The sequence below is a fragment of the Elephas maximus genome, chromosome 8 (genome assembly GCF_024166365.1).
Source record: "Elephas maximus indicus isolate mEleMax1 chromosome 8, mEleMax1 primary haplotype, whole genome shotgun sequence".
In the NCBI taxonomy this organism is placed as follows: Eukaryota; Metazoa; Chordata; class Mammalia; order Proboscidea; family Elephantidae; genus Elephas; species Elephas maximus.
In genome coordinates, this window is record NC_064826.1 from 98,970,121 (window position 1) to 98,997,322 (window position 27,202).

The following is a 27,202-nucleotide window of genomic DNA, read 5'->3' on the forward strand; positions in this document are numbered from 1 at the left end:
CCCTGCACCACCTTTATAATTGTTGGTATGCTCAAATTCATTGTTGTGCCCACTATGCATTTTGAGGGTCTTCCAGCCTAGCAGACTCATCATTCAGCACTACATCAGATAATATTCTGTTATGATCCATAAGGTTTTCATTGCTCAATTTTCAGAATTAGATCACCAGGCCTTTCTTCCTAGTCTTAATCTGGAAGAGCCACTGAAACCTGTCCACCACAGGTGGCCCTGCTGGTATTTGAAATATCAGTGGCATAGTTTCTACCACCATAGTAACACATAAGCTACCACACTACAGTGAACTGTCAGGCAGATGGTAGCTGCTCTCAGTGAGGCTTACTAAATAAATAAATGTGAGAGAAAAAACTGGACGATGTCTGCCAACTAAAAAGAGCTGCCTAAGAAGGCGTTTTTGTCAGTAAAAGCAGACATAAAGCATAGGTGTTTAAAATAATTCCACACGTATTTTACAAACTGAAAAATAAAGAAAACCCAGATAATGGAATCCTACAAACGGGTTTGGCCTCCAATCAGAAAGAGAAGCTGAAATAAATAATATTTTCTGATTGAAATGGAATTTATTCAATGTCCCAAGGTTTAAAAAGAAAGAAAAAGAAAAAAGTTTCCTGTAAATACAATAAAATAAACTTCTAGATTATATTTTACCTAACCGGGGTGAGACAATGAAGAGGCTGGGTGTCACTCAGACTTCAGGGAGCCCTTCACTTGGCAAATACAAAACTGTTCTGTTAGTGGTGTCCCGTGGGACCCTTTGAAGGTAAGAGCATTCTACCTCTGACTCTAGTCAAGTTCTTCACTCCCTTTGAGTCTCAATTTCCTCATTTTGTGAAATATGAGAATTAAATAAAATTACAAAATATAACACATTGAACACAGCGCCTGGCACATCGCTGATCTCAATAATATTGGTAAATTTTCTTATTTGTCAAAAAAAAAAAAATCAGAATTTTAAATTTTTCAAAACGTATGCTAATAACAATGTCAAGGTCAAACTTGGGCCAGCTAACACTTTATTTTTCTTATAACATCAAGTCCAGATTAAAGTGTGCTCTCAGTTGTTAATGGAATCTACAATTCAGGTGGCATCACAAACTAACTTGTGGCTGGCAGAAATGGTTAAGCGCTCAACTACTGAACGAAAGGTTGGTGATTTGAATCCATTCAGAGGTGCCTTGGAAGAAAGGCCTCAAAATCTGCCATGGAAAGATCACAATCACTAAAGGCCCTATGGAGCAGTTCTCTAATCTTTTGAGTTGCTGTTGTCAATTTGATCCCATATACATAGATCTTAAAAGACCATAATGGTCAAGGCAGATCTTTTTTTACTAGTTATGCTAAACTGCTGCTCAGTTTTAAGATGACTTCAGGGGATATTTTTGGTTGAAGATTTTAAAGACTATCTCAGGGCAAAAGTTTTGGGGGTCCATCTACCCTCCGTGGCTCCAGAAAGTCTAGAGTCCATGAAAGCTTGAAATTCTGTTCTGCGTTTTCCACCTTTTGATCAGGATTCTTCTGTGGAATCTTTGGTCAAAATGTTCAGCAATGGTAGCAGGCAACATCCAGTTATTCTGGCCTCAGAGTTGTTCATGGAGGCAACTAGCCACACATTCCATATCCTTCTATGCCTGACTCTCCTTCCTCTGTCACTCCAGGTAAACAGATACTAATTGTGCCTTGGATGGTGGCTTGCAAGCTTTTAAGACCCCAGATACTACACAATGAATTAGCAGATGAAAGAGAGGCACTAAACATGTTACTAGGCCAATTAACTGAAATATGCCATAAAACCATGACCCTAAACCTCCAGACAAGAACCAAATCCCCATGAGGTGTTTGGTTATACATAACCAACTTCAGCATTTCCTTTTTTTTTTTTTTGGTCATTGTTGTAAATATATCTATCACACAACTTTTGCCAATTCAACTTCTTACCTGTGTACAACTTACTGACAACAATTACAATAACCAGCTATGCAACAATACCGTTATTCAATGAGATTTTTTCCATCACTGCTAATCCCCCTTCTCCTCTGACTTCCTGCCTTTGGTAACCACTAGTAAACTTTGGTCTCTATACATTGCCTTTTCTTGTCTTTTTATACAAGTGAGGTCATAAAATATTTGTCCTTTTGTGACTGGCTTATTTCTCTGGGCATAATCTCTTCCAGCTGTAGCCATGTATTGAGACTTTATTTCTCCTGTTGGTTGAGTAGTATTCCATTCTGTGTATGTACTACATTTTACTTATCCATTCATCTGTTGATGAGTGTCATGGATTGAACTGTGTCCCTCCAAAGTACATGTCAACTTGGTTAGGCCATGATTTCCAGTATTGTGTGGTTGCCTTCCATTTTGTGACTGTAATTTTATGTTAAATAGGATTAGGGTGGGATTGTAACACCCTTACCTAGGTCACATTCCTGATTCAACATAAAGGGAGTTTCCCTGGGGTGTGGCCTTCACCACCTTTTATGTCTCAGGAGATAAAAAGGAAAGGAAAGGGCGGGGGGGAGGTCCTCATACCACCAAGAAAACAGCACTGGGAGCAGAGCGTGTTCTTTGGACCTGGGGTTCCTGCACAGCAAAGCTCCTAGACTGACTGAGGACAAGGACCTTCCTCCAGAGCCAACAGAGAAAGCCTTCCCCTGGAGCTTATACCCTGAATTTGGACATGTAACCTACTAGACTGTGAGAAAATAAATTTCTCTTTGTTAAAGCCATCCACGTGTGGTATTTCTGTTATAGCAGCACTAGATGGCTAAGACAATGGGCATTTAGGTTGTTTCCACATTTTGGCTATGGTGAGTAATGTGCAATGAACACTACTGTATACGTCTCATTCTGAATCTCTGCTTTCAAGTCTTTTGGGTATATGCCTAGGAGTGGAATTGCTGGGTCATATGGTGGTTCTATTTTCAGTTTTTTGAGGAACTGCCACACTGTTTTCCACAACGGCTGTACTATTTGGTATTTCTACCAGCAATGGACAACGGTTCCTGATTTCCCCACATCCTCACCAACATTTGTTATTCTCTGGTTCTTTTATCTTGGCCATCTTAAACTAAACCAAGCCCATTGCCTTTGAGTTGATTCTGACTTATAATGACCCTATAGGACACAGCAGAACTGCCCCCATAGGGTTTCTAAGGAGCAGCTGGTGGATTTGACTGCTGATCTTTTGGTTAGCAACAGTAGCTCGCAGTAGCTTTTAACCACTATGCCACAGGGCTCCTAGCCATCCCAGTGGGAGTGAAATGGCATCTCATTGTGGTTTTGATTTGCATCTCTCTGACGGCTAAAGATGCTGAGCATCTTTTCATGTACTTGGAGTGCTCTTTCTTACCTTGCTGAAAATAAAACTTAAAAAAAATTTAAAAACACTCCTTTTGTCTTGACAAACAACATTCTTGGGTTCATCTTAAATTCAACGCAGTTTATAAGGTCCAAGTTAATTTTCCATGGGGCAGTAAGTACCGTGTAGCTATTTTTATTTCAAAGACTGAATTAATCATATAATACTTTGTAGATTTCCTGCTGGATTATATGCACGCTACCTTTCTTTATAGGCTTCTTCTCTTCAATGATTTAATGCTATTAGGCTACTCTGCAGGGGCTTATTATTATAGTAATATATGGCCAAACTGCACCATGTTAGCCTCACGTTGCATAATTTTTTTTTTTTTAAAGATTTGATTCACAGAATCCAAACCTGATGTTATATCAGTATTCCATTATATTTTCACTGTTGTCAATGTCCTGGAGTTAGCACAGATTAGCATCTGATTCCTTATTGCTCCACAGTCATTCAATTCCAATTCAACAGATTAACAGTAGTGCCTGAGAACAAAGTGTATGTATCTTATTCATTCGTTTCTAGATCGAGGGATCCTACTGAAATCACAACACTTGGGATAGTAATGAACTTTCATTTTCTCTAATTCAACCTCCTCTTCCACAGATGGGGAAAGGAGATTCCCGAGAGGTCAGAACCAGAACTCAGGTCTCCTGTCTGTCCCCCACTCTATACTCGGCTACCATGTGATTTGGTTGGAGGTCCCTGGACTGGCCAGGAGAAGGATCAAGCTCCTCCAGTGCCCAGGCCAGATGGTGCATGCACAGTGAGAGTTGCCAGGCAGTTCACTGGGCTGCTTAGGAATTATCATAAACTCAGGACTTAGATTAAATATCAAAGGAGCAGCCCCACCCATGATCCCACCAAAAATCTGCAAAGCCACCCTTCAAAAACCCACCTGGGTAACAGAGCCCCCAGCACAGGCTCAGGGAGGGCAGGCATCTCTTGGGTCCAGCTGACCCCAACCAAATGCATAGGAGGCCCTAAGGTGACTCTAGTCTTTGTGCAAACATAGCTCCAACCCCCAGGGATAACCAACAATTCTAAATGGAAAACAAGTCGGAACCCTTCACTTTTAGTCACTGAGGTTTAAAGTCCCTAACAACTAAAAAGTAAAATTAAAAAAAAAAAAAAATAGAATTCTTGACACAGCATTCAGTAGCATGCTAGCCTTCTAAATCTGCCTAAAACAATTATGGGTCATCATCAAGCTCCCCAGTACACTTTCTGATGGTTGAAAGATCTCATTTTTCTACCGTTTCTAAATGAAGTGGACTGTGAGCAGAGTGACAGAACATATGTTATGTTGATGGAAAAAACATGAGTGGACTTTGAGGCAGGAGTTAAATTTCAAGACACTGCAAAATTCCACTTCCTCCACACCCCCCTCAACAATGGTCCTTTCCCTAGTTGAAGAAGAACTGAAGGGTCTACAGATAAAAAGATAAAAGCAAGTAGCAAAGGTTAGGATTAATATTTATGCACTGAGGGGGCTCCTTCCTCCTGTTGATACAGAGGAAGCGAAATAAGGCTCTGTCCTTCAGGGCCACAATCCACACCCGGACAGCAGAAATATCACCAAGCAAAGAACACCTCTGACATTATGAACAATTACCTTAATCACGGGCAGCCATCTGCATATTTTCCCTCTGCCCCGCTCACATTTTCACCTCACACTTTCCTGGGCAAAGCATTATACCTCTTAGGTCTCAATTTCCTCATCAGGAAAATGGGTACAGTGCTGCCCTCCCCCCAGTGAGCATCCAATAAAATGATGGAAGATTATGGGGACTTCCACCATAGCAACCACATATTCATCTTCTTTGAATAGTCTGTATTTCTAGGTTTGATTTCATTGGATGGAAGGGGTCTACGTCTGGAACAGCAGACAAGCACTTGCCCGTCTCTACCTAGTTCCCACTGCATCTGTTAGCAATTCCAGGCTGGCCAGCCAACTGGAGAGCATGGCTGTCCTGGAGCACTCACCTACAGGCAGCAGAGAAGCCCAAGGAGTCCCCAGGACGAGGAAGAGAGGGCTTTATCTGCACCAAAAGGTGCCCAGCCCTTGACAGACTCTTAAGACAAAGGAAACGCAACTTACCTGCCTCCTCTCATCAGGGGCCTTCAGAAAAAGTGCATTTATCACTGCGATGGTATACGTTTGGATTTCTTGATCTGTCCTATAAAGACAAAGAACAATCCAGAAAGTCAGGTGAGTCAAGCCACGATAAGGCTCACAATCCGAACCCCCCCACCCCCCAAAAAAGGTGACAGAGATCTGCAAGACCAAAGAAAACACAGACGGCACTGAGAATATATTTCAACAATCACAAGGCTGTAAACACAGTGGGTCTACAGTTACTATCACTAGCTGGGCCACAGACAGCTCCTTGGAGATCTCCCAGAAAGTAGAGGCAGCCTGTTGGCTCTCTCCGGCTTGTCCTCTATTAGGATTAGAAGCATAAACTCAGAGGATGCAGTATTTCTTGTGTGTGTGTGCACGGGTACTTGTGTGTGTGCGTGTCACTTTCTGTCTGATGCGTGAAGTATACTGCGGAGCAGTCTTAGGTGTCCCCACATTCCTGGGCTTATAAAGGTAACTGCTTTGTCTCCATGGCAATGATACTACATATTTTTTAAATCTATTTCAAAATATAAAATGTTTAATAACAAGAGAAACATATTTATAAACTTGCTTTTCACTGAAAAGAAATGAAAAATTCTAAATGAAGCCCATATCAGCTGTACCTTTTCCCTGTAGACCCAGTGCACATGGTAAATAGTAAATAAGAAGGACCCACGGAATAAACAAAAAGAAGCCTGTGAGCTACCTTTAGAAGGCTCTAGTGGACTGAACGGTGGCCCCAGAAAACATATACCCACATCATCATCTCTGGAGCCTGCCGATGTTACCTTACTTGGCAAAACAGGTGATTAAGTTAAGGATCTTGAGAGGATGGGCTTATCCTGCATTATCCAGGTGGGTTCTAAATGCGATCACATGTAGCCCTTTAAGAAAAAGGCTGAGGAAGTCTCAAGACAGACACACAGAGAAGGTGAGGTGAAGACAGAGGCAGAGACTGGAGTGATGTGGCCACAAGCCAAGGAACACCAAGGAATGCCAGTGCACCAGAAGCTAGAAGAGGCATGGATCAGATTCTTCCCTACAGCCTCTGTTCTGTGGCCCTGCCAACACCTTGATTTCCAAGTTCTGTCCTCCAGAACAGGGAAAGAATAAATTTCTGTTGTTTTAAGTTTGTGGTTACACAGCCACAGGAAACTAGCAGCTCCAGAAAACGAGCAGAAGGCAGGACAGAATTCAAAGCCCAGTTCACCATAGGCTGTTGGTGTGGCTGTGGATAAGTCCATGTGGTCACCCTAAGACACAGTTTCCTCATCTGTAACACAGGGTAAGAACAGCATCTATCTCAAGGCGTCACTGTGAGACTAAAGGAGTCCCTGGGTGATACAAACATTTAAGCACTCAGCTACTAACTGAAAGGTTGGCGTTTTGAACCCATCAAGAGACACCTCGGAAGAAAGGCCTGGAGATTTACTTCAGAAAGGTCACAGCCATGAAAACTCTATGGAGTGTAGTTCTACTCTGACACACATGGGGTTATCATGAGTTGTAATCTTGTTAGGTTTTTGGGTTTTGATGAGGATAAAATGAGGTAAATGCATATAAAATCCTCAGTGCAGGCAAATGTGAAACTGATCTTGCTTCTAGAGAGGTTTCACACAAAATTATTTTAAAGTGTGTGCTAATTTTCACTGAGGTCACAAGACACAGCTTCTATGACTTAAATTTAAATTCTGGTCACCCCCCTCCCCAACAGAAGAAAATATCTAATGCCCCTTTTGGTAGTTTATATTATACGTACTACAGTTAACATATTCAGTATATTAAGAACTGCTGAGTATTCCCTCACGCCCAACTACCAACAACCACCCAAATGGGCCAATCAGTTTCCTGCTGAGAATCTGCAAATGTGAACTGAGAGAGGAGGGAAGCCATTGGGAGAGGAGTCATATTAGAGCCAGTACACTAGAGGAAAGGCCTGTTATGAGAACCCCCAGGAGGGCACAGTTTCTGTCCTTCCCAAAGCTTAGCTACTTAAGTCACTCCTGGATTCTGTATCCCATTATCCTTCCAATAAACTCCCTTTCCTGTGTCAGCTAGCTCATGATGTTTTTTCCCAGCTATAACCCCAAAATAATTTATAAAGTAGCATTGTACAACTGGGCCCTTCTCAGTTCAGTATCCTCTGAGGCAACCTCACTAGTTACCTAATGGTGGAGAGAAAGGAAAAAGCCCCCAAGACTACGGGCCGGTGGGGAAGCTGTCTTCCACCTGATAGCCCAAGTTTCTAGAAAAAAATACATATCACCTTGAGCCTAGCTAAGGGAGAAAGAAGCCTGTCTTTAAAATTCCTAATTGACTATGAAAATACTCGTTATGACAGAGAAAACACTATCCTAATGCAATTAAGACTCTGTTGAGAACTTAAGAGAACAAACTGTCCTATTATGTGTTATTAAAAGTAAGACCTTATTGACCACAGTGTATCAGTGGTTACCACAGGTGGGAGGGAGGAGAAGAGGGAAGTCACCATTTAGGAAGCAATGACTCTCTGTTTACAGTGATGGAAAATCTAGCAGCAGACATTGGCGGTGGTTGCACAACGTGAGTAATCCAGTTGGTGTTGCCGAATTGTACACGTGAAAATCGCTGAACTGACAAATGCTGTGTTATATGCATTTTTACAATAATGAAAATAAAATACAAACAAAAAAAATGTTAGACACTACTGATGTCTATCAATATTCATCAATGCTAAGAGCTGATTAAGTACCAGGCAGTGGGGACAGAGCAGTGCCAAAAACAGACATGAAACTCACCCAGTGGTGGGGACAAGTGGAAGCAACCATGCCACGTGGTACACGGTTTAGTTATATTCCACATCAAGGTTTTTTCCCCATGTGTTGAATAAAACCAACAGGAAACATTGTCTAGGACCCTCTTCCTGAAGCGTCTCCCCGCCCCTCAGAAGTGTTGGCAAGCTTACCCTTGAAGATGCGGAATCAGTTGGCCAATAGTGATCTCTTGTGCCACCTTCTGATAGAGGTCATGGCTATTGAGCACCATCGACTCCAAAATGGCCAAGGACCGCTGCAGGATGGAGATGTCTATGGCTGACTTGTTCACAAAACTTGCTATCTGAAAATCCAAGGGAGACACAATTGACTGCTTGTGGTAAACAGAGCAGAGGCATAGAGAAAGAACAAAAAGTAAACAGGAAAAGCACTTGAGAAATACCAGACATCGAGGATGTAAACCACCAGGAATTACAGTAAAATGGCAAGAAATAATCAAGTCAATGAAGACTGCTCATGACATCATCACAAAACACTATTTAGACCCTATTTCTATAATTCAATGACAGGTAATTTTTAAAAAGGGACTGTGTAGCTTTTCCAGATTCTTCTTCTGAGTTTCAGCTTTCAGGGACAGATAATTTCAACACATACAGTGTAAGGGTTCTTGTGTTTCTTTGAGGCAGTAATTTGGGCATATACTAATAGCCATTCCTCTTCCACTCCCAAACAACTCTTTCATCCACACAGTCAATGACTTTTATGTTGTTATGATCTTAACGGGCTTGCACAAGTCACACTTGTCAACATGGTTCATCTGGCAACTTTTCAGTCGCTGGCTACTCTCCTTGCTTTCTTTAACCAAAAACTCTTTCCTCCATTCTTCCAATTTCTTATGGTTAAAATAAATTTTTCTCATCTCTCTCAAATTTACAAACAGGAAAACATTTTAAATTAGCAGTGCTAGAAGTTAAAATAATAGCTTAAGCTCTAAAACATATTCCCCAAGGAATTAATCACTAAGGTCTCAAACATCATAAATCACAACGTAAAAGAAAGTAAAATAAAGGTTAGAATAATGGATCACAGTAATCCAAACACATGGGTACCATAAAGGTTTTATTTTAGAGGCATCATTAAAAGTTATTACTGTCTGTTGACAACTCACACTAAAACGCTGTTATTACATCAACATAATGACTACATTCTTAAAAAGCTAAATAGTTTGGTTCTATCACAAGTAGACACTTGCTGCTTCCCTCTGTCGACACCAATTTCTCCCTTTCTGCTGTCTCATCTGCCCCTTCTCCTCATTCCCACTCTATCCTTGGGCATGACAAAATGCCAAAGGGACTCAGGGCAACTTCCAGTTACCATCCCAATTGTGTCTGGCCCAATGACTCCCTAGTGAAAGTAGGGAAGGGAGTGGAGATACCAACACACACTTTTGCTAGCCAAGCCAAACCCATTGCCTTCGAGTCGATTCCGACTCATAGCCATCCTATAGGACAGAGTAAAACTGCCCTCTAGGGTTTCCAAGGAGCAGCTGGTGGATTCAAACTGCCGACCTTTTTGTTAGCAGCAAGCTCTTAACCACTGTGCCACCAGGGCTCTCCTTGACCCTATAGGACAGAATAAAACTGCCCTATAGGATCTCCAAGGAGCTGCTGGTGGATTCAAACTGCTGACCTTTTGTTTAGCAGCCAAGTGCTTAACCACTGTGGCTCCTCCTTGCTAACAAGAAGTGGAAAATAAATACATTAAAAAGTATAGTCACATTATGACTTTATAGTCTAAAATGCTAGTGTTTTATAATACAAACCTACAGGAAGATTATAATAATTTAAAGGTTCTCAAAAGACTACAATAGCTCCTTTCATGGCTAAAAAACGTGTTCACTCTCCCTGCCAAGCTCCTACCTTAATCACCGCAGTCTACTACACCCCGCCAAGCTGACCACGCTAAGGCCACCAGTGATCTTTCTTGGACAATTATCCTTACACTTGTTTAATACTTAACTTAGGCCTCTTCTAAAGAGAATAAAAATTCCTTGACTTCCCCATCACTGCCATCCCAATTATTTCTCGTTGTCCCAGTACAATTTTTTGCTCATATCAGAAAATTCAAGAGCTTATAAAGAAAGTCACTGACTGACAATACTTCTGATTTTTTCTCCACTAATTTTCTCCTCTGTCCAGGGTCCCCTTCTTGTTTCCATTTATTAGATTTGGATGTTCCTTAAGATTTGGAGTCCCTGGGTGGCACAAAGGGTTAAGCACTCAGCAACTAAGTAAAAGTTTGGCTGTTCAAAACCACTCAAAAGCACCTCAGAAGAAAGACCTGGAAATCTATTTCCAAAAGATCAGAGCCACTGAAATCCCTATGGAGGGGAGTTCTACTTTGTACACATGGAGTCGCCATGAGTCAGAATCAACTAGACGGCAACTAACAACAACAATTTTCTCCTCTTTCTAGGTTCCCTTCTTGTCTCCATTGATTAGATTTGGATGAAAACTCCATGAGTCTCCCATCTGGAAGCCTATCCACCTCATTTCCTACCAGCCTTCATCCTTCCTCTTCATTCACTCAACATTCACTCACCCATTAATTGATTCATTCTAGTAATAAGCATTGATTGTGTGTCACACAACAGGCTTATACTAAGATCTGCAAATACAAAATTGAGAAAGGTCCTCACAATTTTTAACTCCAAGAAGCTTATACTTTTGCAGAGACATTGGGGCAAAAAGAGAATTACTATGAAGTGTATTAAGTGTTTATTCTTGGCATCCAAAAGGATACTTCCATATTGATATTCCAACAAACCCTAAAATTAAACGGTGAAAAATTAAACTCGTTGCCTCCTTACTCTCCTCTTCCCGATTGGCACCCTTTTCCAAGTTTGCCATAATCATGAAGCATTAATATCCCTGGTTCCCTAGTTTCTATCTCAATGGGCACATTGAGGGTAACTCCCCTTGGCACATCCCCAACGGGGTGTGAATATAGACAACTCTGGCACACTAGTCCAACTCATTCTTGGCTAACAAAAACAGCATCTTCCTCAGCATCCTCTATGTTCAAGTTTTCCCCAAATGGAAATTTACCCTCTACTTCCATCGACATCCCTTTAACAATATTTCTTTTGGCAAAAAAATTCAATCACAGCTCCCAGAGCTTTCTGACAGGAAGTACACCTTCTTAAAATCGGTTTTAAAGTTCTTTTCAAACTATTACCTATCACCTTTCCCCAATGGGCCTGCTCAATGGTCATAAATGGTAGTTTGTGGTCTTTTTTTAACTCATACATAATTATATCCCACATATGTATTCTACTTCCATTTGCCATTTCCATATGCTATTTATGAAATGGTTTTTTCTCCCATGAAACTAATCCCTTACTTTCAGCAAAGTATTCTTTAAAACTTATCTTTCCTATTAACTCACCTCTTCCTTGACATAGAAAACCAATCATTTCAGCAATTCTAAAGTGTGTAATGCACCTAGCCAAGTACCTGCCTGGCACTCACCTCATTAGGGTCCCAAGTACACTTCTGGAGTAGATCTTGAATCACTTTTTGAAACTAATTTCTTTCTTTACTTTTATTTGTCAGTGGTTTTAACTGGACATTTAAATGACCCAATAGTTTTACTTAATTAGTAATCAAAGCATCAGGGCTGATTCAAGCTAACTTACTGTCTTTCTCAAAAGAACCAGAGAGAGTCCCACTGTTGAACATACACACCGTTATTCTTTATGTATGGTTTGAGGACTACAGATCTTAGTGTACCAGGCTATCTGGTCAAATTTTAATTGTCCCTCGAAAATTAATAATAATTTCCTTTGCCTTTAAATTTACCCCAGCTCCCTGATTATACTTTCGGCTGACACACTTGATACAGTCTAAGCCAGCCACAGTAGAGCTCTTGAATGTAGGCCTGTATCATAAGGAAAAAGGGCAGAGAAGAGCTGGCAAACATTATGGGTACTACTTCCACATGCTGTTCATTCATTTAAAAATGTTACCAAAATAAAAGAGAAGTATTTGGGTGACTTTTAAGACACTAAGGTGCATCACAGTTCAGGAATCAATGACACAAGCTATTAAAATCATATAATTTTTTCTTAAAACCACTTAGAATGAGACCTTCAAATTCTCCTATGTTATCAAAACTGAAAAGAACCCTGGAGAAAGCATGTCGCTCCAGTCCCATATTTTAAATGATCTGGGATGTTGTTGTGTGCTGTCGGGTTGATTCCGACTCAAAGTAGAGGCTCATAAATCTCTCCAGATTTCAAGAGGCAAAATCACCGCGTCTCTAAACCAAAACGGCTGAATGTTTGTCTAGGCACTGAAAGCATTTGCAGAGTGAGCCAGGTTCTCCTGCAGAGCTAACGTTTCAAGAGCGTTTGTATGTAACTTTTCTTCCAAGACAAGGCACTGATGTTATACTTGGCTAAGGGAAAGCCAACTTTTAACACAAAAAGTACTTTTTCCCCCCCTTTCCTTCTTCTCCATGCCTTCCTACCCTCTCCCTAAGTAGCCAAGTCTTTTAAAACACAACTTTATATGTTGGCAGCAAAGTATTCCATGTTCTGGAGTATTTATGGAATAATGTTATTATTTATTGCATCCAAAATTTGTAAACAGAATCTAGGTTCTCACATAACAAAACAGATGAAGTGGTAGAGAAGGAGACAGGGGCTGGCAGGGAAAAAAATATTTCTCCAAAGTGGCATGAATTTGGCATTAATAGGGAGCCAAGTCCAGACCACAGAGATAGGCATCTTTTGTCAGAGCATTTCCTAGCTGATTTTTGTCAAGATAAAGCACCATTTAAAGACAGTTGCCTGCATACAATTCCTGGGTTGTCAAAGCGCTGAATTTGGTCCAGCTAACGAATAACAAAAGTTAACCTCAGAAAAAAAATATCAACTATAAAGTAATTTTCTGATGTCATTTTTTTTTAAATTAAGTCATATATGGGATCTCTTAGTACCAATGCAAAGCAAATACAGTGACTGAGAATGAGGAAATGGGATATATTAAACGTATTGCCTTTCTCAAAAAAAAAAAAAGTTTTTTTTTTTTTTAATTTAAACTGCCAAGACTGGTTAGTCTTTGCTCCCTTAGATTTACAACAATTTTAACTTCAGTGAATGAAAATCATTTTCTTAAATATTTAGAAAACTAAGCTAGTCATTCTCTCTGCTGCTCACATCATTTAAAGAAAGACATCTTTGTAATTCCTTTCCATCTGGAACTGAAATTCTTGGTAATCTTTTTTTTTTCATTGTATTAAAATACATATAACATAAAATTTGCCATTTTAACCACTGTTCAATGGACTCCTCAGTGGCATTAATTATATTCACTGTTGTATTTTATGACCATCACCACCATCGATTTCCAAAACTTTTTCATCACCCAGACAGAAACTCTGTACCCATTAAGTAATAACTCTCCTTCTTCCCTCCCCTTAGCCCAGAAACCTCTAATCCACTCTTTGTCTCTACATATTCGCCTATTCTGGATATTTTGTGTAAGTGGGATCTACAACATTTGTCTTTCTGTGTCTAGCTCATCACTGATATTTGACTTGAAATATTTTTAAATACAGTACCATTTATTTCTTCTCTGCTTCAGCTTCTATGGTTTGTAAAAAATGCTTCTCAAGCAAACTTTTTTCATTCATTTTGCAGAAATAGATTAAGTCAGGCCTTACTCTATGCCAGGCGGAAACCCTGGTTAAAAGCCGTGGCTGCTAACCAAAAGGTCGGCATTTCGAATCCACGAGGTGTTCCTTGGAAACTCTGTGGGGCAGTTCTACTCTGTCCTGTAGGGTCACTATGAGTCGGAATTGACTTGCCGGCAGTGGGTTTCTATGCCAGGCCCTGAGGATAAACTCATGAAGAAAGCTGTGTTTCTGCCTGCCTAGGGGTCATGATCTAGTGGGAGAGGCTAACGAATGAGAAAAAAACATCATGGGAATGTGGCAAGCGTGCAACAGGGACATGTACATGACCCCAGGGAGACACAGAAGAGGTCACTCAGCTCTGCTAGTGAGGTCAGGGCGGCCTGCACAAAATAAAGTGCTGGTGAAACAAGGCTCCTGTGAACATTCTTCCCACTACTCCAGAGCACAGGTGCATGGTGATGAGGGGAAAACGCCCTAAGCAAGTGACCGATTATCACCACCCACCCCCAACTTGCTACCCAGAACCCCAGTGCCATTGAGTAGATTCCGACTCATAGCGACCCTATAGGACAGAGTAGAACTGCCCCCTAGAGTTTCCAAGGAGCGCCTGGCGGATTCAAACTGTCGACCCTTTGGTTAGCAGCTGTAGCACTTAACCACTACGCCACCAGGGTTTCCCCAATGTAACCTCTGCAAGCCACTGCATCCTCGCCTCCAGGATAGGAATAACAAGGCTATCTGCTCTGTTCGAGACAGGATTGCTGTGGGGATCAAGAGAGATAATGTGGGTGAAGACACAACATAATTTCAAGGAATTGATAGTAAGGTACGATATTGTTGTGGAGTCTTGGTGGTGTAATGGTTAAAATACTTGGCTGCTAACCAAAAGGTGAGTGGTTCAAGCCCAGAAGCCCTTCTCGGGAAGAAAAGACCTGCAAATATTTCAATCTAGAAACCCACATGGGGCAGTTCTACTCTGTCATTTAGGGTCGTTATGAGTTGGAATCGACTCAACGGCACACAACAACTACAACCATATTGTTGTTTTTTTTACAGATAAAAAGGTTCTGATAACAGACAAGCAAGGCAGTTTGAATGTGGGAAAGGCCTGCCATAAATTCAGAAAGAGTTAACATTACTGTAAGTATAAGGACAATCCTTAAAAGCCCAGTACCTTCAGATTTGGACTTGCCTCTTCAGAACTTGCCTTAGATAGACAATACAGCATTCATTTTCTGCTCTCTTAAACTATTGCTTACATTCTCTGCCACCACCAAAGGAAAGTACCGCACAGCACCTTAATATCCCCCACTTCTCAGCTGTAATCATTTTGTTTCTTAACAAGTCATACCACTGACAAAAATATAGGCAAAAAGAGGCCTCTTCCCTATTTGTGTGCTTTCTTGGTGGTTCACTTTACTCTTCTCCTTTGGCTTTGTGGACTCACATAAGGAAAGAGGGTTCAAAGATGTTCCTGTTTGGCTCCAACCTTAACTAAATATGCCACGTCCAGCAGGCCATTTAATCTATGGGGCTTCCGTCCCCAATGCCCTCATTCAGAGATAAGGGGCTCTTCAATGCCATTCAATTCAATGTGATATATCCCCCAAGATACTGATTAACCACAAAGAGAAATGGAGTAACTTCACAATGGATACTCAGAAGACACCACCTCAACCAAGTGATCAAGGTTAACACCACCTTTCATAAGATATCCCAGCATCACGCGGCCGATACGGTGCACTGAAAGGAGGCAACATCACTTCTATGCTATTCTTGCCCAAAATGCATGACCTCAGTCTAACCATGGGAAAACATCAGGCAAAGCAAATTGAGGGGCATTCTATAAAATAACTGCCCAGCAGTCCTCAAATGTGTCAAGATCACGAAAGACAAGGAAAGGCTGAGGAAACGTCATAGATTGGAGGAGGCTTGACAACTAAATGCAATGTGGGATCCTATACAGGCTCCTTAGCCAGAGAAAGGACATTAGTAGAAAAACCTGCAAATCTAATAAAGGTCACAGTGTTGTGCCAATGTCAGTTTTTTAGTTTTGATCGTTGTACTATGGTTATGAAAAATGTCAACATTAGGGGAAGCCGATGAAGACTACAGCCAGTCCCCGGGTTATGGACGTCTGATGTAGGGATAGCTCAGGCAACTTGTACTTGCCTTTTAGTGTTGTATAAATTTGCCCTCCCTTTGAAACCAACCCCTACCCACAACAAATTCTTCATCATCATCACCTTCCCTTGCTGCACATGCAGCTTTTAAATCAGAAAGGCTTCGAGCCTTTTCTTGCACTAAAGTAAGGCTAGACATGACCTGTACACACCTTCTGACTTACCTACAAATTCAACTTAAAGACTTAAAGACACAGTTAAGGAACAGATCTTATTCATAACCCAGGACTGCCTGTATAGAGAAACGCTCTATTATTTTTTTGCATCTTTTCTTTTATGTCTACCAGTATTCCAAAATAAAAAGTTTAAAAAGCCAGGTGGCTTTTACTGGATTTTGCTTTGATTTTCCAGCTTTTGCCCAGAATTATTAAAATTCTATACTTTTGATAGCTGTACCGAGGAATCTATACTTACAAAATAACTTTATGAATTCCAAACATTTCTTCATTCCTAACAAAATGATAGGGTGAAAAAGGCTGTTACATTTATAAATGGCTTCATAAATACAACCCCAAACCCAAAACCATTGCCATCAAGCCAATTTAGACTCCTAACGATCCTGTAGGACAGGGCAAAACTGCCCCCATAGGGTTTCCAAGGCTGTAATCCTTACGACAGCAGACTGCCACATCTTTCTCTCGCAGAGCACGTGGTAGGTTCAAACTGCCAACGTGTCAGTTAGCAGCTGAGTGTTTAACCACTGAGCCACCAGGGCTCCTTTCATAAATATAGGGAGAGGAAAAATAAGTTAATAAACTAATAAATAATATTAACCTATGATTTCAGTACTAAATTTAATATACAGCTATTTATTTTTTGTCAGAAAAATGAAAACAGAATTATAAATTTGCAGACATGTCTTAATTATGACTCAATTGTAGGGGATGTGGATGGTGCCCTTCCGCCCTCTCTCCTTGAGCCAGGCTCGCCTTTTCTCATCCTTTTGTTAACTTCCTTACAAAGAAAGAGGAAGAAACCTCACTGGTTATGTCCAAGACATTTATTGTGCCAGGATTACAAGTAAGCAAGCTTGTTCTGCCTTAGAGTCATGGGCCCAGGTACCCTTCCTTCTCATATAATCCTGCTTCAAACCTAGTCATACAGAAATTCAATATCCTTTGCCTCTTTCCCTTTCCCTGAACACAGGTTGGAGGTACAAGGTTCAGGAAGGACAGCAGAAACTCTGCTTAAGTCTTGAGACCAACAGACTCCTGCACAGGGAATCAGCAGAAGCTTATTCTGTGATTAACAGCATGGCACCTTGATTCCCCCTTGACTATGGGTTCTCATGTACAAGTCCATTAGAAATGCTGCAGGGAAAAAATGTCATTTTCACATAGAATTTGGGTGCCCTGACCCCCATGAACATAATACTATAAAAAACACGTCTACCTTTTAACATAAAGAATTATAGGAAACAGTTACAAAATCTCCTCAAAGCAGAGAAAAGTATCTCTGAAAGAAGGGAAGAATATTCTGGATTACCTTCTTAATGAATGCCACTGAAAATGTATCCCAGGACACTATGCCATGATCCATCAGTTCCACAAATGCAGTCAGCGTGAAGGACAGCATGTCTCCAAAGCTGGAAGAAATAAGGACATACAATAGTTATGGGCCCAACCGAGGAGAACAAAGAAAGACACAGCAGTGAGAAAGCTCTAGAAAAATGAGTATCAGCAGACTTTGAAAAGATCACTGGGAGTCAGCAACTGGGCGACAGACAAGATCCATCAGTCAGTGGGAAGGAGGCAGGATGGCACCACTGAGCTGAGCCAGGGCTTCAGGTTGGACAGCTCAGGGTTCAAATTGACTCTTACTCTGGAAGCTGGGTCGTATTGGGCAATTCACTTCATCTCTCTGAGCCTCTGTTTTCTCAGCTGAAAAAGGGAATATTAATCCCTGTCTAACCACAAGGTTGCTGGTATAGCACTTAATGAAGTATATATCATATAAGCTCTTAATAATTGATGGCTTAAACAAAAGCTTTTCAGCAAATGGCTGTCACGGCAACTAAGAGAAGGCAATGTGCTTCGTTTACTATCCACAGACATCCAAGAGGAAAGACTGAAAATAACTCGATTGAGAATATTAGCCCTTTGGAAAGGATTCAGGTGTTCTACGTATACCTTTGTGTATGCATGTGCACACATACACACACACACAAACACAGATCTATGTAGGTAAACATATTTGTTTCCATATCATTGGTCAGCATTTTATCTTTGGCTATTAGACTTCATGAAATATTTACGGAGGTAATGTCTGTTTGCTGACCATATGTCTGGCTGTGATTCTGAAGGCTGGACCAAAAATAAATCCCTTGCCGTCGAGTCAATTCCAACTCAGCAACCCTATAGGATAGAGTAGAACTGCCCCATAGGGTTTCCAAGGAGTAGCTGGTGAATTTGAACTATTGACCTTTTGGTTAGCTGAGCTCTTAAGCACTGTGCCACCAGGGCTCCAACCACTAAAGGCTGCAGGGGCTATAACGTATAATTTAGAAATCCATACAGATCAGGAGTTCAGGTCAAAGGACTGTCCTTCTGTCATCTGTATCATACATTATCACTATAATCGGGGTGGATTATCCAATAGGCAAGGTAAACACGGTGCTTACCTTGCTTACCAGATCATCTGTAGAGAACAGTTTCATGTGTTTCACCACATCAAAGATTGTGCTTCTAGCTATGGCTGGCATCTGTCTCTATCCCAACCCCACAACACCTTCCTACAGAATCAAAACTCTTTTCAAACTTACAGTCCCTGACAGGGATGGATTACGCAGTCAGTAAGGTAAGCATGGGCTCACTTAAGCTTACTTACTGATCTATAGTGCACAATTTCACATTATGTGGTAAAAAAAAAAACCTGTGAAATTGTGCACTACAGATTAGTAAGTAAGCACAAGTAAGCCCATGCTTACCTTGCTTATTGGGTTATCTGCCCCTGGGTGCAATACAGGGGACATGGTTAAGCAGGAAGTTTTTGGAGTCAGGCAGCCCAGGTTCTTACTCCAGCTCTAACTGAGAAGCTTACTTAAGACCTATGCCTCATTGTTATGGATTGTATTGTGCCCCACAAAAATGTGTTGGAATCCTAACCCCTATATCTGTGGATATGATTCCATTTAGGAATAGGATTTTTGTTATGTTAATGAGGCCATATCCCAGTAGGGTGTGTCCTAAACCTAATCACTTCTGAGTTATAAGGAACAGCAGAGACACAGAGAAAACCAAGCATAAATGGGGAGAAGACAGATGCCACATGGAGATCGCCAAGAAGCCAAGGAAAGTCAGGCCTACAGAAGCTAAGACAAGGTCCCAGAGCCAATAGTGAGAGAGCCGTTACCCTAGAGCCAGTGTCCTGAATTTGGACTTCTAGCCTCCCGAACTGTAACAAAGTAAATTTCTGTTCTTCAAAGCCACCCATTTGTGGCATTTGTGTTACAGCAGCACCACATAACTAAGACAGTCAGTTTCCTCATTTATTAAAAACAGGATGGCAATGACGATGGCCCTGGTGGTGGTACCTAACTCAGAGGATTATTGAGGAATGAAAAAAGCTATCATGGATTGAATTATGTCCCCCCAAAAATGTGTGTATCAACTTGGTTAGGCCATGATTCCCAGTATTCTGTGGTTTTCCTTCATTTTGTGATTATAATTTTATGTTAAAGAGAATTCGGGTGGGATTGTAACACCCTTACCCAGTCACATCCCTGATGCAGTGTAAAGGGAGTTTCCCTGAGGTATGGCCTACACCACCTTTTATCTTTCAAGAGATAAAAGGAAAGGGAAGTGAGCAGAAGGTTGGGGACCTCATACTACCAAGAAAGCAGTGCTAGGAGCAGAGCATGTCCTTTGGCCGTGGGGTCCCTGTGCAGAAAAGCTCCCAGTCTGGGGACATATTGATGAGAACGACCTTCCTCCAGAGCCCACAGAGAGAGAAAGACTTCCCTTGGAGCTGACACCCTGAATTTGGACTTCTAGCCTACTAGGCTGTGAGAAAATAAATTTCTCTTTGTTAAAGCCATTCATTTGTGGTATTTCTGTCATAGCAGCACTAGATGACTAAGACACTAACCTACCTACAGCCCTTAGAACAGTGTGTGGTGCAGAGTCAACACCATGTGAGTGTTCGCTGGTATCGCTACGTGAAAGTGATTTTTTCATATTAATTTTATTGTGGTAAAATACATACAAGAATTTTGCCATTTAACCATTTTAAGTGTACAATTCAGGGACGTTAATTACATTCACCATGTTGTGCATCTATTATCACTAACCATTTCCAAAAGTTTTTCATCACCCCAATCAGAAACGCAGTACCCGTAAACAACTCCCCACTCTCCCCTCCCCCACAAAGAAACTTTGGTCTCTATGGATCTGTCTACTCCAAATATTTCATATAAGTGGGATCATATAATACTTGCCCTTTTGTGTCTGACTTATTTCAAGCAAAAATGATATTTTTAAAAGGCAAACGGGGCCTGGGATTTTCAAATGCTTTTGCCTTCACTGTATCAAGGATTCTCTGTCCTTGGAGTCAGGGGAAAAAAAGCAAGAGCAGCCAAACCCTTCAGCACCAGATAGAAAAGCATGGAATCCCTGTGACCATCAGAAAGGCACCACCAGCCCCTATCTTACAGGTGCCCCTAGGTGGCATCAGAGACTTGCGCCTCAGAAAGAAATGCCAAACCAGAAAACTCACTCCGATTTGAAGAAGACAAAACAAATCAAAAGTAAAAAGGTGAAAAATGGGTTGAAAAGAATAGCCAGAAAGGTTAAGTAAAAATTCCAGAATAAGTCTTTCTCCAGATAATGAGTCACAAGGAAATCTAAACATCAAATCACAACAAAAGGAAATCACCTCAAGAAAATAAGACAGCCAGGTAATAAAAGCAATTAGTCAGATTTATTAATAGTCTGGTTGGCGATTAGTATTATTGTGAAATCATTATTACATAATAATGTGTAATACTGTTAGTAGTAAACTATATTAGCTATTTTTTTTTTTTTTGCTAAAAAAAGGAAAAACAACAACTGTACAATAACTAATAGTTGCCCTTTGATTATACTTAGCATGCTAGGACCTCAAAGATCCACACATACACGACACTGGAGGACAATATCCATGGTTTCCATATGTGTAAATAACCATCTCAATAACATCAATAACAATAAGCACTGAACAGGCAGTGGCAAAGGAATACACACGCCATTGGACTCGAACTCTTCTGTACATTCCCTCTTAGCTGTCTGAGACTGAGAATACAGGTGACATAGTCTTCACTAGCTGATTTTGAAGCAAAAAAATAAATTATATTTATGCTCTCTAATAATCTGAAAACAAAATGACTCTGCCCCCTAGCTACCCATTCAATGGAACCACAACCCAAATGGGTTTAGTATAACACCTGGGGATGTCAATCTTCCCTAAAATGCTCCAGAATTCTCCACAGGGACTCCTCAGACAGGCCGTAAGGACCATAGAGGAAAGATGGGGAGAAGGAGAGAGAGTATCATTTGGTTTCCAAAGCTCCAAGCTGGGCTGGAGCCAGGATTTCAATCTCCACGGTTGCTAAGGAGGTGGAACACCATTTCTGAGACTGCAGATAGGGCTTTCTGTGCTTTTCAATAATCCATTAGCACAAATGATCAATAAGTGTGAGAAAAGCTTCTTCAGAGGAAGGATTACTCTCCTGGTTCATCTAATGACATTATATATTACGTGTGTGTGTGTTTTTGTACAACGTGTGCGTAAGTATATATATATATATATACACACACACACACACACACACACACATACGTATATATACATAATACCAGTTGTTGTTGAGTCAGAACTCATGGCAACCTCATGTGTGTCAGAGTAGAACTGTGCTCCATAGGGTTTTCAATGGCTCATTTTTCAGAAGTAGATTGCCAGGCTTTTCTTCCAAGGTGCCTCTGCGTGGACTTGAATGTCACCGTTTCACTTAGCAGCCAAACGTGTTAACCATTTGGACCACCCACACAGACTCCATACACACGTACACATACATAATATAGATATAATTCCTGATGACTGGCTGCTGGGTGCCAGGCAAATTTTCATGAGAGAGAACTTTTTTCAAAATTCAACCTCAACCCTTCAGTTGCAGGGAAAGCAAGACCATGCTAAAACGTTACCACGTTCCAAATCAAGAAACCCAATCATCTTGAGGGGCCATAAAAGCTGTTACTGACATAGGTGTTTATTTCCACTCCTAGAGGAGTGATTCAGGCTGCAATTAAAAAAAAAAAAAAAATTTTTTTTTTTTTTTAAAGGAAAAAGGCAAGGTTCTATCTCTGAAATCAATGCTGGGTGCAGAGGATTGAGGCTAAAAGAATCCCAAGCATAAAGCAACCACATGGCACATCCAGGAGCATTTTTATTTGTTGGGTTTATTTGTTTTTTATACAGTGCTAAGCTGAAGAGTTTTCAGTACTGACTGCCACAAACTAAGCAGCCTACAAATTTCCACGCTGGTGGCAGGCCACTGTCACAGCCGACACACCATGTGTGCTGAAGCAATGCAAATAAATGTTTCTCATCAACTCGGTGGAGACCATCTTCATTCCAACAAAACCCAGCCCGTCTCAACACAAGCATTTAAATTTATGCCGATGATTTTATAAAAGATGAATGCTTCCGAATGTTTCCTTGGGGCGGAATGCCCAATACAGAACTGGAAAAAGATTTCAATAAAGGCCACTTTTAAAGTCATACTGAATACATCCTTAATTGCTAAAGTTAATGGATATATTTCTGCCCTACCCTTTGAGTTCTTCCATGCTTTATATTTTATTTTATTTTTCTTTCTGGAGGTAAAACTTAATACACAGTGAAACCTATGAGAGCTGGAACCCGCCTGGACTGCCTTGCTTTTCCAGGTCTCGCAAGTTTTCCGCCTTTGACAGGGTGCAGTGTTGCCACTTCTCTATTGCGCTCTCTTAGTGGAAAATACTTGAGTTTTCCTTTTCGGACAGGTTTCTGCCTTACACAGGTTCCAGCTTTTGCAGGTTTTACTGCATATTGAAATGTTCAGATGTCTAAATCACCCATTAGACACCCCTTAGCCTTCAGAATCATAGCATGACTCCTGGTCAGCACACATTCCTTTGGCTCCTTTGTTGAAGATTTAAGTAGGGGTCAATATCTGGACTCTTTATTCAGTTCCACTGATCTGTTTATCCCTTTAGATCAACATCATTCTGTCTTGTTTACTAACTTTGAAATAAGTCTTGACGTCAGTTGGTGAAATCTTCCACCTATGTTTTACTTTTTCAAGACTGTTTTGGTTATTCTAGGTCCCAGGTTTTTCCATTTAAATTTTATGATCTGCTGGTAATTTGTAAAAAACAGAAAATTCATTTGTATTGCATCAAATATATAAGTTAATTTGGCAAGAATTGATATCTTAACAATATTGAGTCTTTCATTCCATGAAATGGTATATCTCTCGACTTATTAAGGTCTTCTTTAATTTCTCTCAGTCATAATGTAGTTCTACATGAACAGGTATTGTACAAACAAAATATATTCTTAAGATTTTTATGATTTTTGATAGATTGTACATGGAAATTTTTAAATTTCATTTTCCAGTTGTTTACTGTTAATGCACAAAAATTCATAGGTTTTTGTATATTGACACTGCACCCTGAGACCTTGCTAAATTTAATTATTAAATCTAGCAGTTTTTTTCTGTAGATTCCAATTTTCTATATAGACAATCATGTCTTTGATAAATCAGGAAAGTCTGATGATTTCCTTCCTGATTATCAGCCTTTTCTTTCTCTCCTGACTTACCGAAACGGCTAAGAAGCCAGTACAGTGTTGGACAGAAGTGGTGCGAGCAAACATATCTGCTGCTTTTTTCCCAATGTTAGGGAGAAAGAATTCAGTCATTCATTCGTTATTAGGTATGATGGGTGTTTTAGAGCTGGCCTTTATCGGGTTGAAGAAGTTTCCTTCTATTTCTTCCTTACTGAGAATTTTTATTACGAATGATGCTGGATTTTATAAAATGCTTTCTCTGCATATTAAGATGATTTTCCCCTTCATTTTGTTAAATGCTGAATCACATTGATTTTCAAACATTAAACCATTTCTGGGCTAAACCTTTATTGGTTACAATGTATCATCCTGTTTTCTACATGGCTGGATTCTATTGAGGATTCTGGGTCGCTGTTCATTAGGGACAATGGTTTATAATGTGTATTTTCTCTATTATCTTTGTCAGGTTTTGGTATCAGAAGGATAATGGCATCATAAAATGAGCTGGGAACTATTTGATAATGAATTCGTAATAGGTATGGGCTATTCAGATTGTCTATTTCATTATGAGTTAATTTTGACATGTCACTTTTAGTGCTCTGAAAAGAAAATGCTAAAATGGAGTTAGGAATATAAAAGATTTATTAGGGAATGGGGCAGATAAAGTGGCAGAAAGCAGGATTAGGTATGGAAAGCCTTCAGACTGTGAGGCAGATCTGATGCTTGTGAAAAGCAAAGGGGAGAGGGAGAAGGTGCAGATCTGACAACGTCTCAGCCAAACCAACAGGAAGGCCCAGCACAAACACTGCCCATTAGAGCCCCTCAGCGGATAGAAATGGCCAGACCCTAATACCCCCATCATGCCCAGTCACTGGGTATACCCTTGGCTTGAAATCTACCATGGATCCTGAAGGCACCAGAGCTGAAAGCTGTCAACTAACTGAATTCCTCATGACAGAAGAGCAAGCTCTCTCTTGGAGGCCAAAGTGGGCCATTTCCAAAGCTGTAATATTTGGTAGGAATTCCTGGGTGGTATAAACGGTTAGCACACTCAGCTGTTAACCAAAAGGTAGGTGGTTCCAGTCCACTCAGACGTGCATCAGAAGAAAGACTTGGTGATCTATTTCTAAAAATCAGCAATTAGAAACTCTACGGAGCACAAGTTTGCTCTGACCCCATGGGGTGGACAGGAGGTGGAATCAACTCAGAGGCAACTGGTAACGGCAGAACATTCAATGAATTTTCTCTTTCATCCAAAGTTTAAAATTTATTGGCATAAAACTGTTCACAATGTTCCTTTTTTTTTTTTTTTTAATGTCATAGGGTCTGTAGTGATAGCTTATCTTTTATTCATGGTACTGATATTTTTCTTTCTCTTTTTTTCTTACTAAATCTTTTCACATATCAACTTTTGGCTTTAATTTTCTTTGTTGTTTATCTCTTTTATATTTCATCGATTGCTTTCTTTATTAATCTCTTCTTTTTCTAGTTTTTTTAAGGTAAAAACTTAGATCATTGGGGTTTTTTGTTGTTGTTTTATTTTGTTTTTGTTTTTAGCTCTTCTTCCCTTCCAATATAAGCATTTAAAGCTATTAAATATCCTCCTAAACACTGTTTTAGCTGCATCTATAAATTTTGGTAGGCTGTATTTTCATCATTCACTTTAAATATTTTATCATTTTAATTGGTGTTTATTTCTTGACTCCTGGGTAATTTAGAAGTGTGATTTTTAATTTCCAAACGTATGGAGCTTTTTGTATATTTTATTATTATTAATTTCTAATCTAATTTCTTTGTAGTCAAAGAACATAATTTATATATTTTATAAACCCCACAATACAGTGTGATCATTTTAGCTTTAGTTATATGTCTTTTAAAGAATTTAAAAAAAAAGAAAAACTATATTTTGTCTTTCATGCTTACCCACGTATTTACAATTTCATTCCTTCCTATAGATCTTAATTTCCACCTAGTGTCATGCCCCTTCAGTCTGAAAAACATCCTTTCTATTGCTTGTAGTGTATGTCTATTGACAATGACCTGTATTATGTTCCCTTTATATAAAATTGTTTTTATCTCACCTTAATTTTCAAATAATAGCTTTACTAGACAGAATTTTGGGTTGACAGGTTTGATTTATTTTGTTTTTTTTCTTTCTTTCATATCTTTAGTATGTTGCCTACTGGCCACCACTGTTTCTAATGAGAAGTCAGCTCTCATTCTTGTCGTTCCCCTGAATGTAATAAGTTATTTTCTCTGGCCGTCTTCAAAGTATCTTTTTTATCTATGGATTTCAGAAGCATGACTCTGATGTACTAAGTATGGTTTTCTTTGTATTTACCCTGCTTGGGGCTCACTGAGCTTCTTGGATCTGTAAGTTTATGGTTTTCCCCAAATTTGGGAAATTTTCTGCCATTTTATTTTCTCAAATATTTTTCTGCCTCATTCTCTCTTTCCTTTCCTCCTGGGACCCCAATTAAATATATTTTAGGTCACTGTTTATATCTTATAGGTCAATTTCTCACCATTTGTTTTTTCTTTGGTCTTTTATCTATTCTTCAGATTAAGTAATCTTTACGGATATATCTTCAAGTTTACTGTCTCTTCATCTGCCATCTTCAACCCCATACAATAAATTTTTCATTTTAAATATTGAACATTTCAGATTTCTCATTTTCATTGGTTCTTTTTTGTAGTTTCCATTTCTCTGCTGAGATTTCCTCATCTGTACATTCATTATGCTGTTATTTTTCTTTAGTATTTTAACATATTTATAAAAGCCACTGTAAAGTCTTCATCTTCTAATTCCAATATCTGGGTCACATTACAGTCGATTTCTGCTGCCTGCTTTTTTTTCTCAACAATGAGTCATGCTTTCCTGTTTCTTCATGTACCTACTAATTTTTATTGTACTCTGGATATTGTAATGATACATTGTTAAGACTTTGGATTCAGTTTTGCCCTCTGAAGAGTGTTGATTTTTTTTTAGCAGGAAGTTAACTTGGTTTGAATCAAACTCCAAACGCTGCAGTGAGTGGTAACAGAAATCTGCTCAATTCTTTCAGTTTTCAGTTGCTGCTTTCACTAGGGCTCCTAGTAAAAACACACCTGCGCATTTATAAAGGTTCCTGGGTAGTGCAAATGGTTAAGTGCTGAACTACTAACCTGAAGGTTGGTGGTTCAAACTCACTCAGAGGTGCCTTGGGAGTAAGGCCAGGTGATTGCTTCTGAAAGGTCACAACCTTGAAAACCCTATAGAGCACAG

At 40.0% G+C, this 27,202-nt stretch overlaps 1 protein-coding gene across 6 annotated transcripts in view; it reads right to left on the minus strand.

The window, feature by feature from the left end:
- ELMO1 (engulfment and cell motility 1) overlaps window positions 1–27,202 on the minus strand; it is a 635,207-nt gene that overhangs the window by 381,728 nt on the left and 226,277 nt on the right. For all 6 annotated transcript variants that reach the window (XM_049894506.1, XM_049894502.1, XM_049894503.1 and 3 more), the window contains 3 exons: window positions 17,620–17,719; window positions 8,443–8,594; window positions 5,475–5,553 (listed from right to left, as the gene is read on the minus strand). In XM_049894506.1, the coding sequence (XP_049750463.1) occupies window positions 5,475–5,553; window positions 8,443–8,594; window positions 17,620–17,719 (331 nt within the window). The remainder of the gene's footprint in view (window positions 1–5,474; window positions 5,554–8,442; window positions 8,595–17,619; window positions 17,720–27,202) is intronic.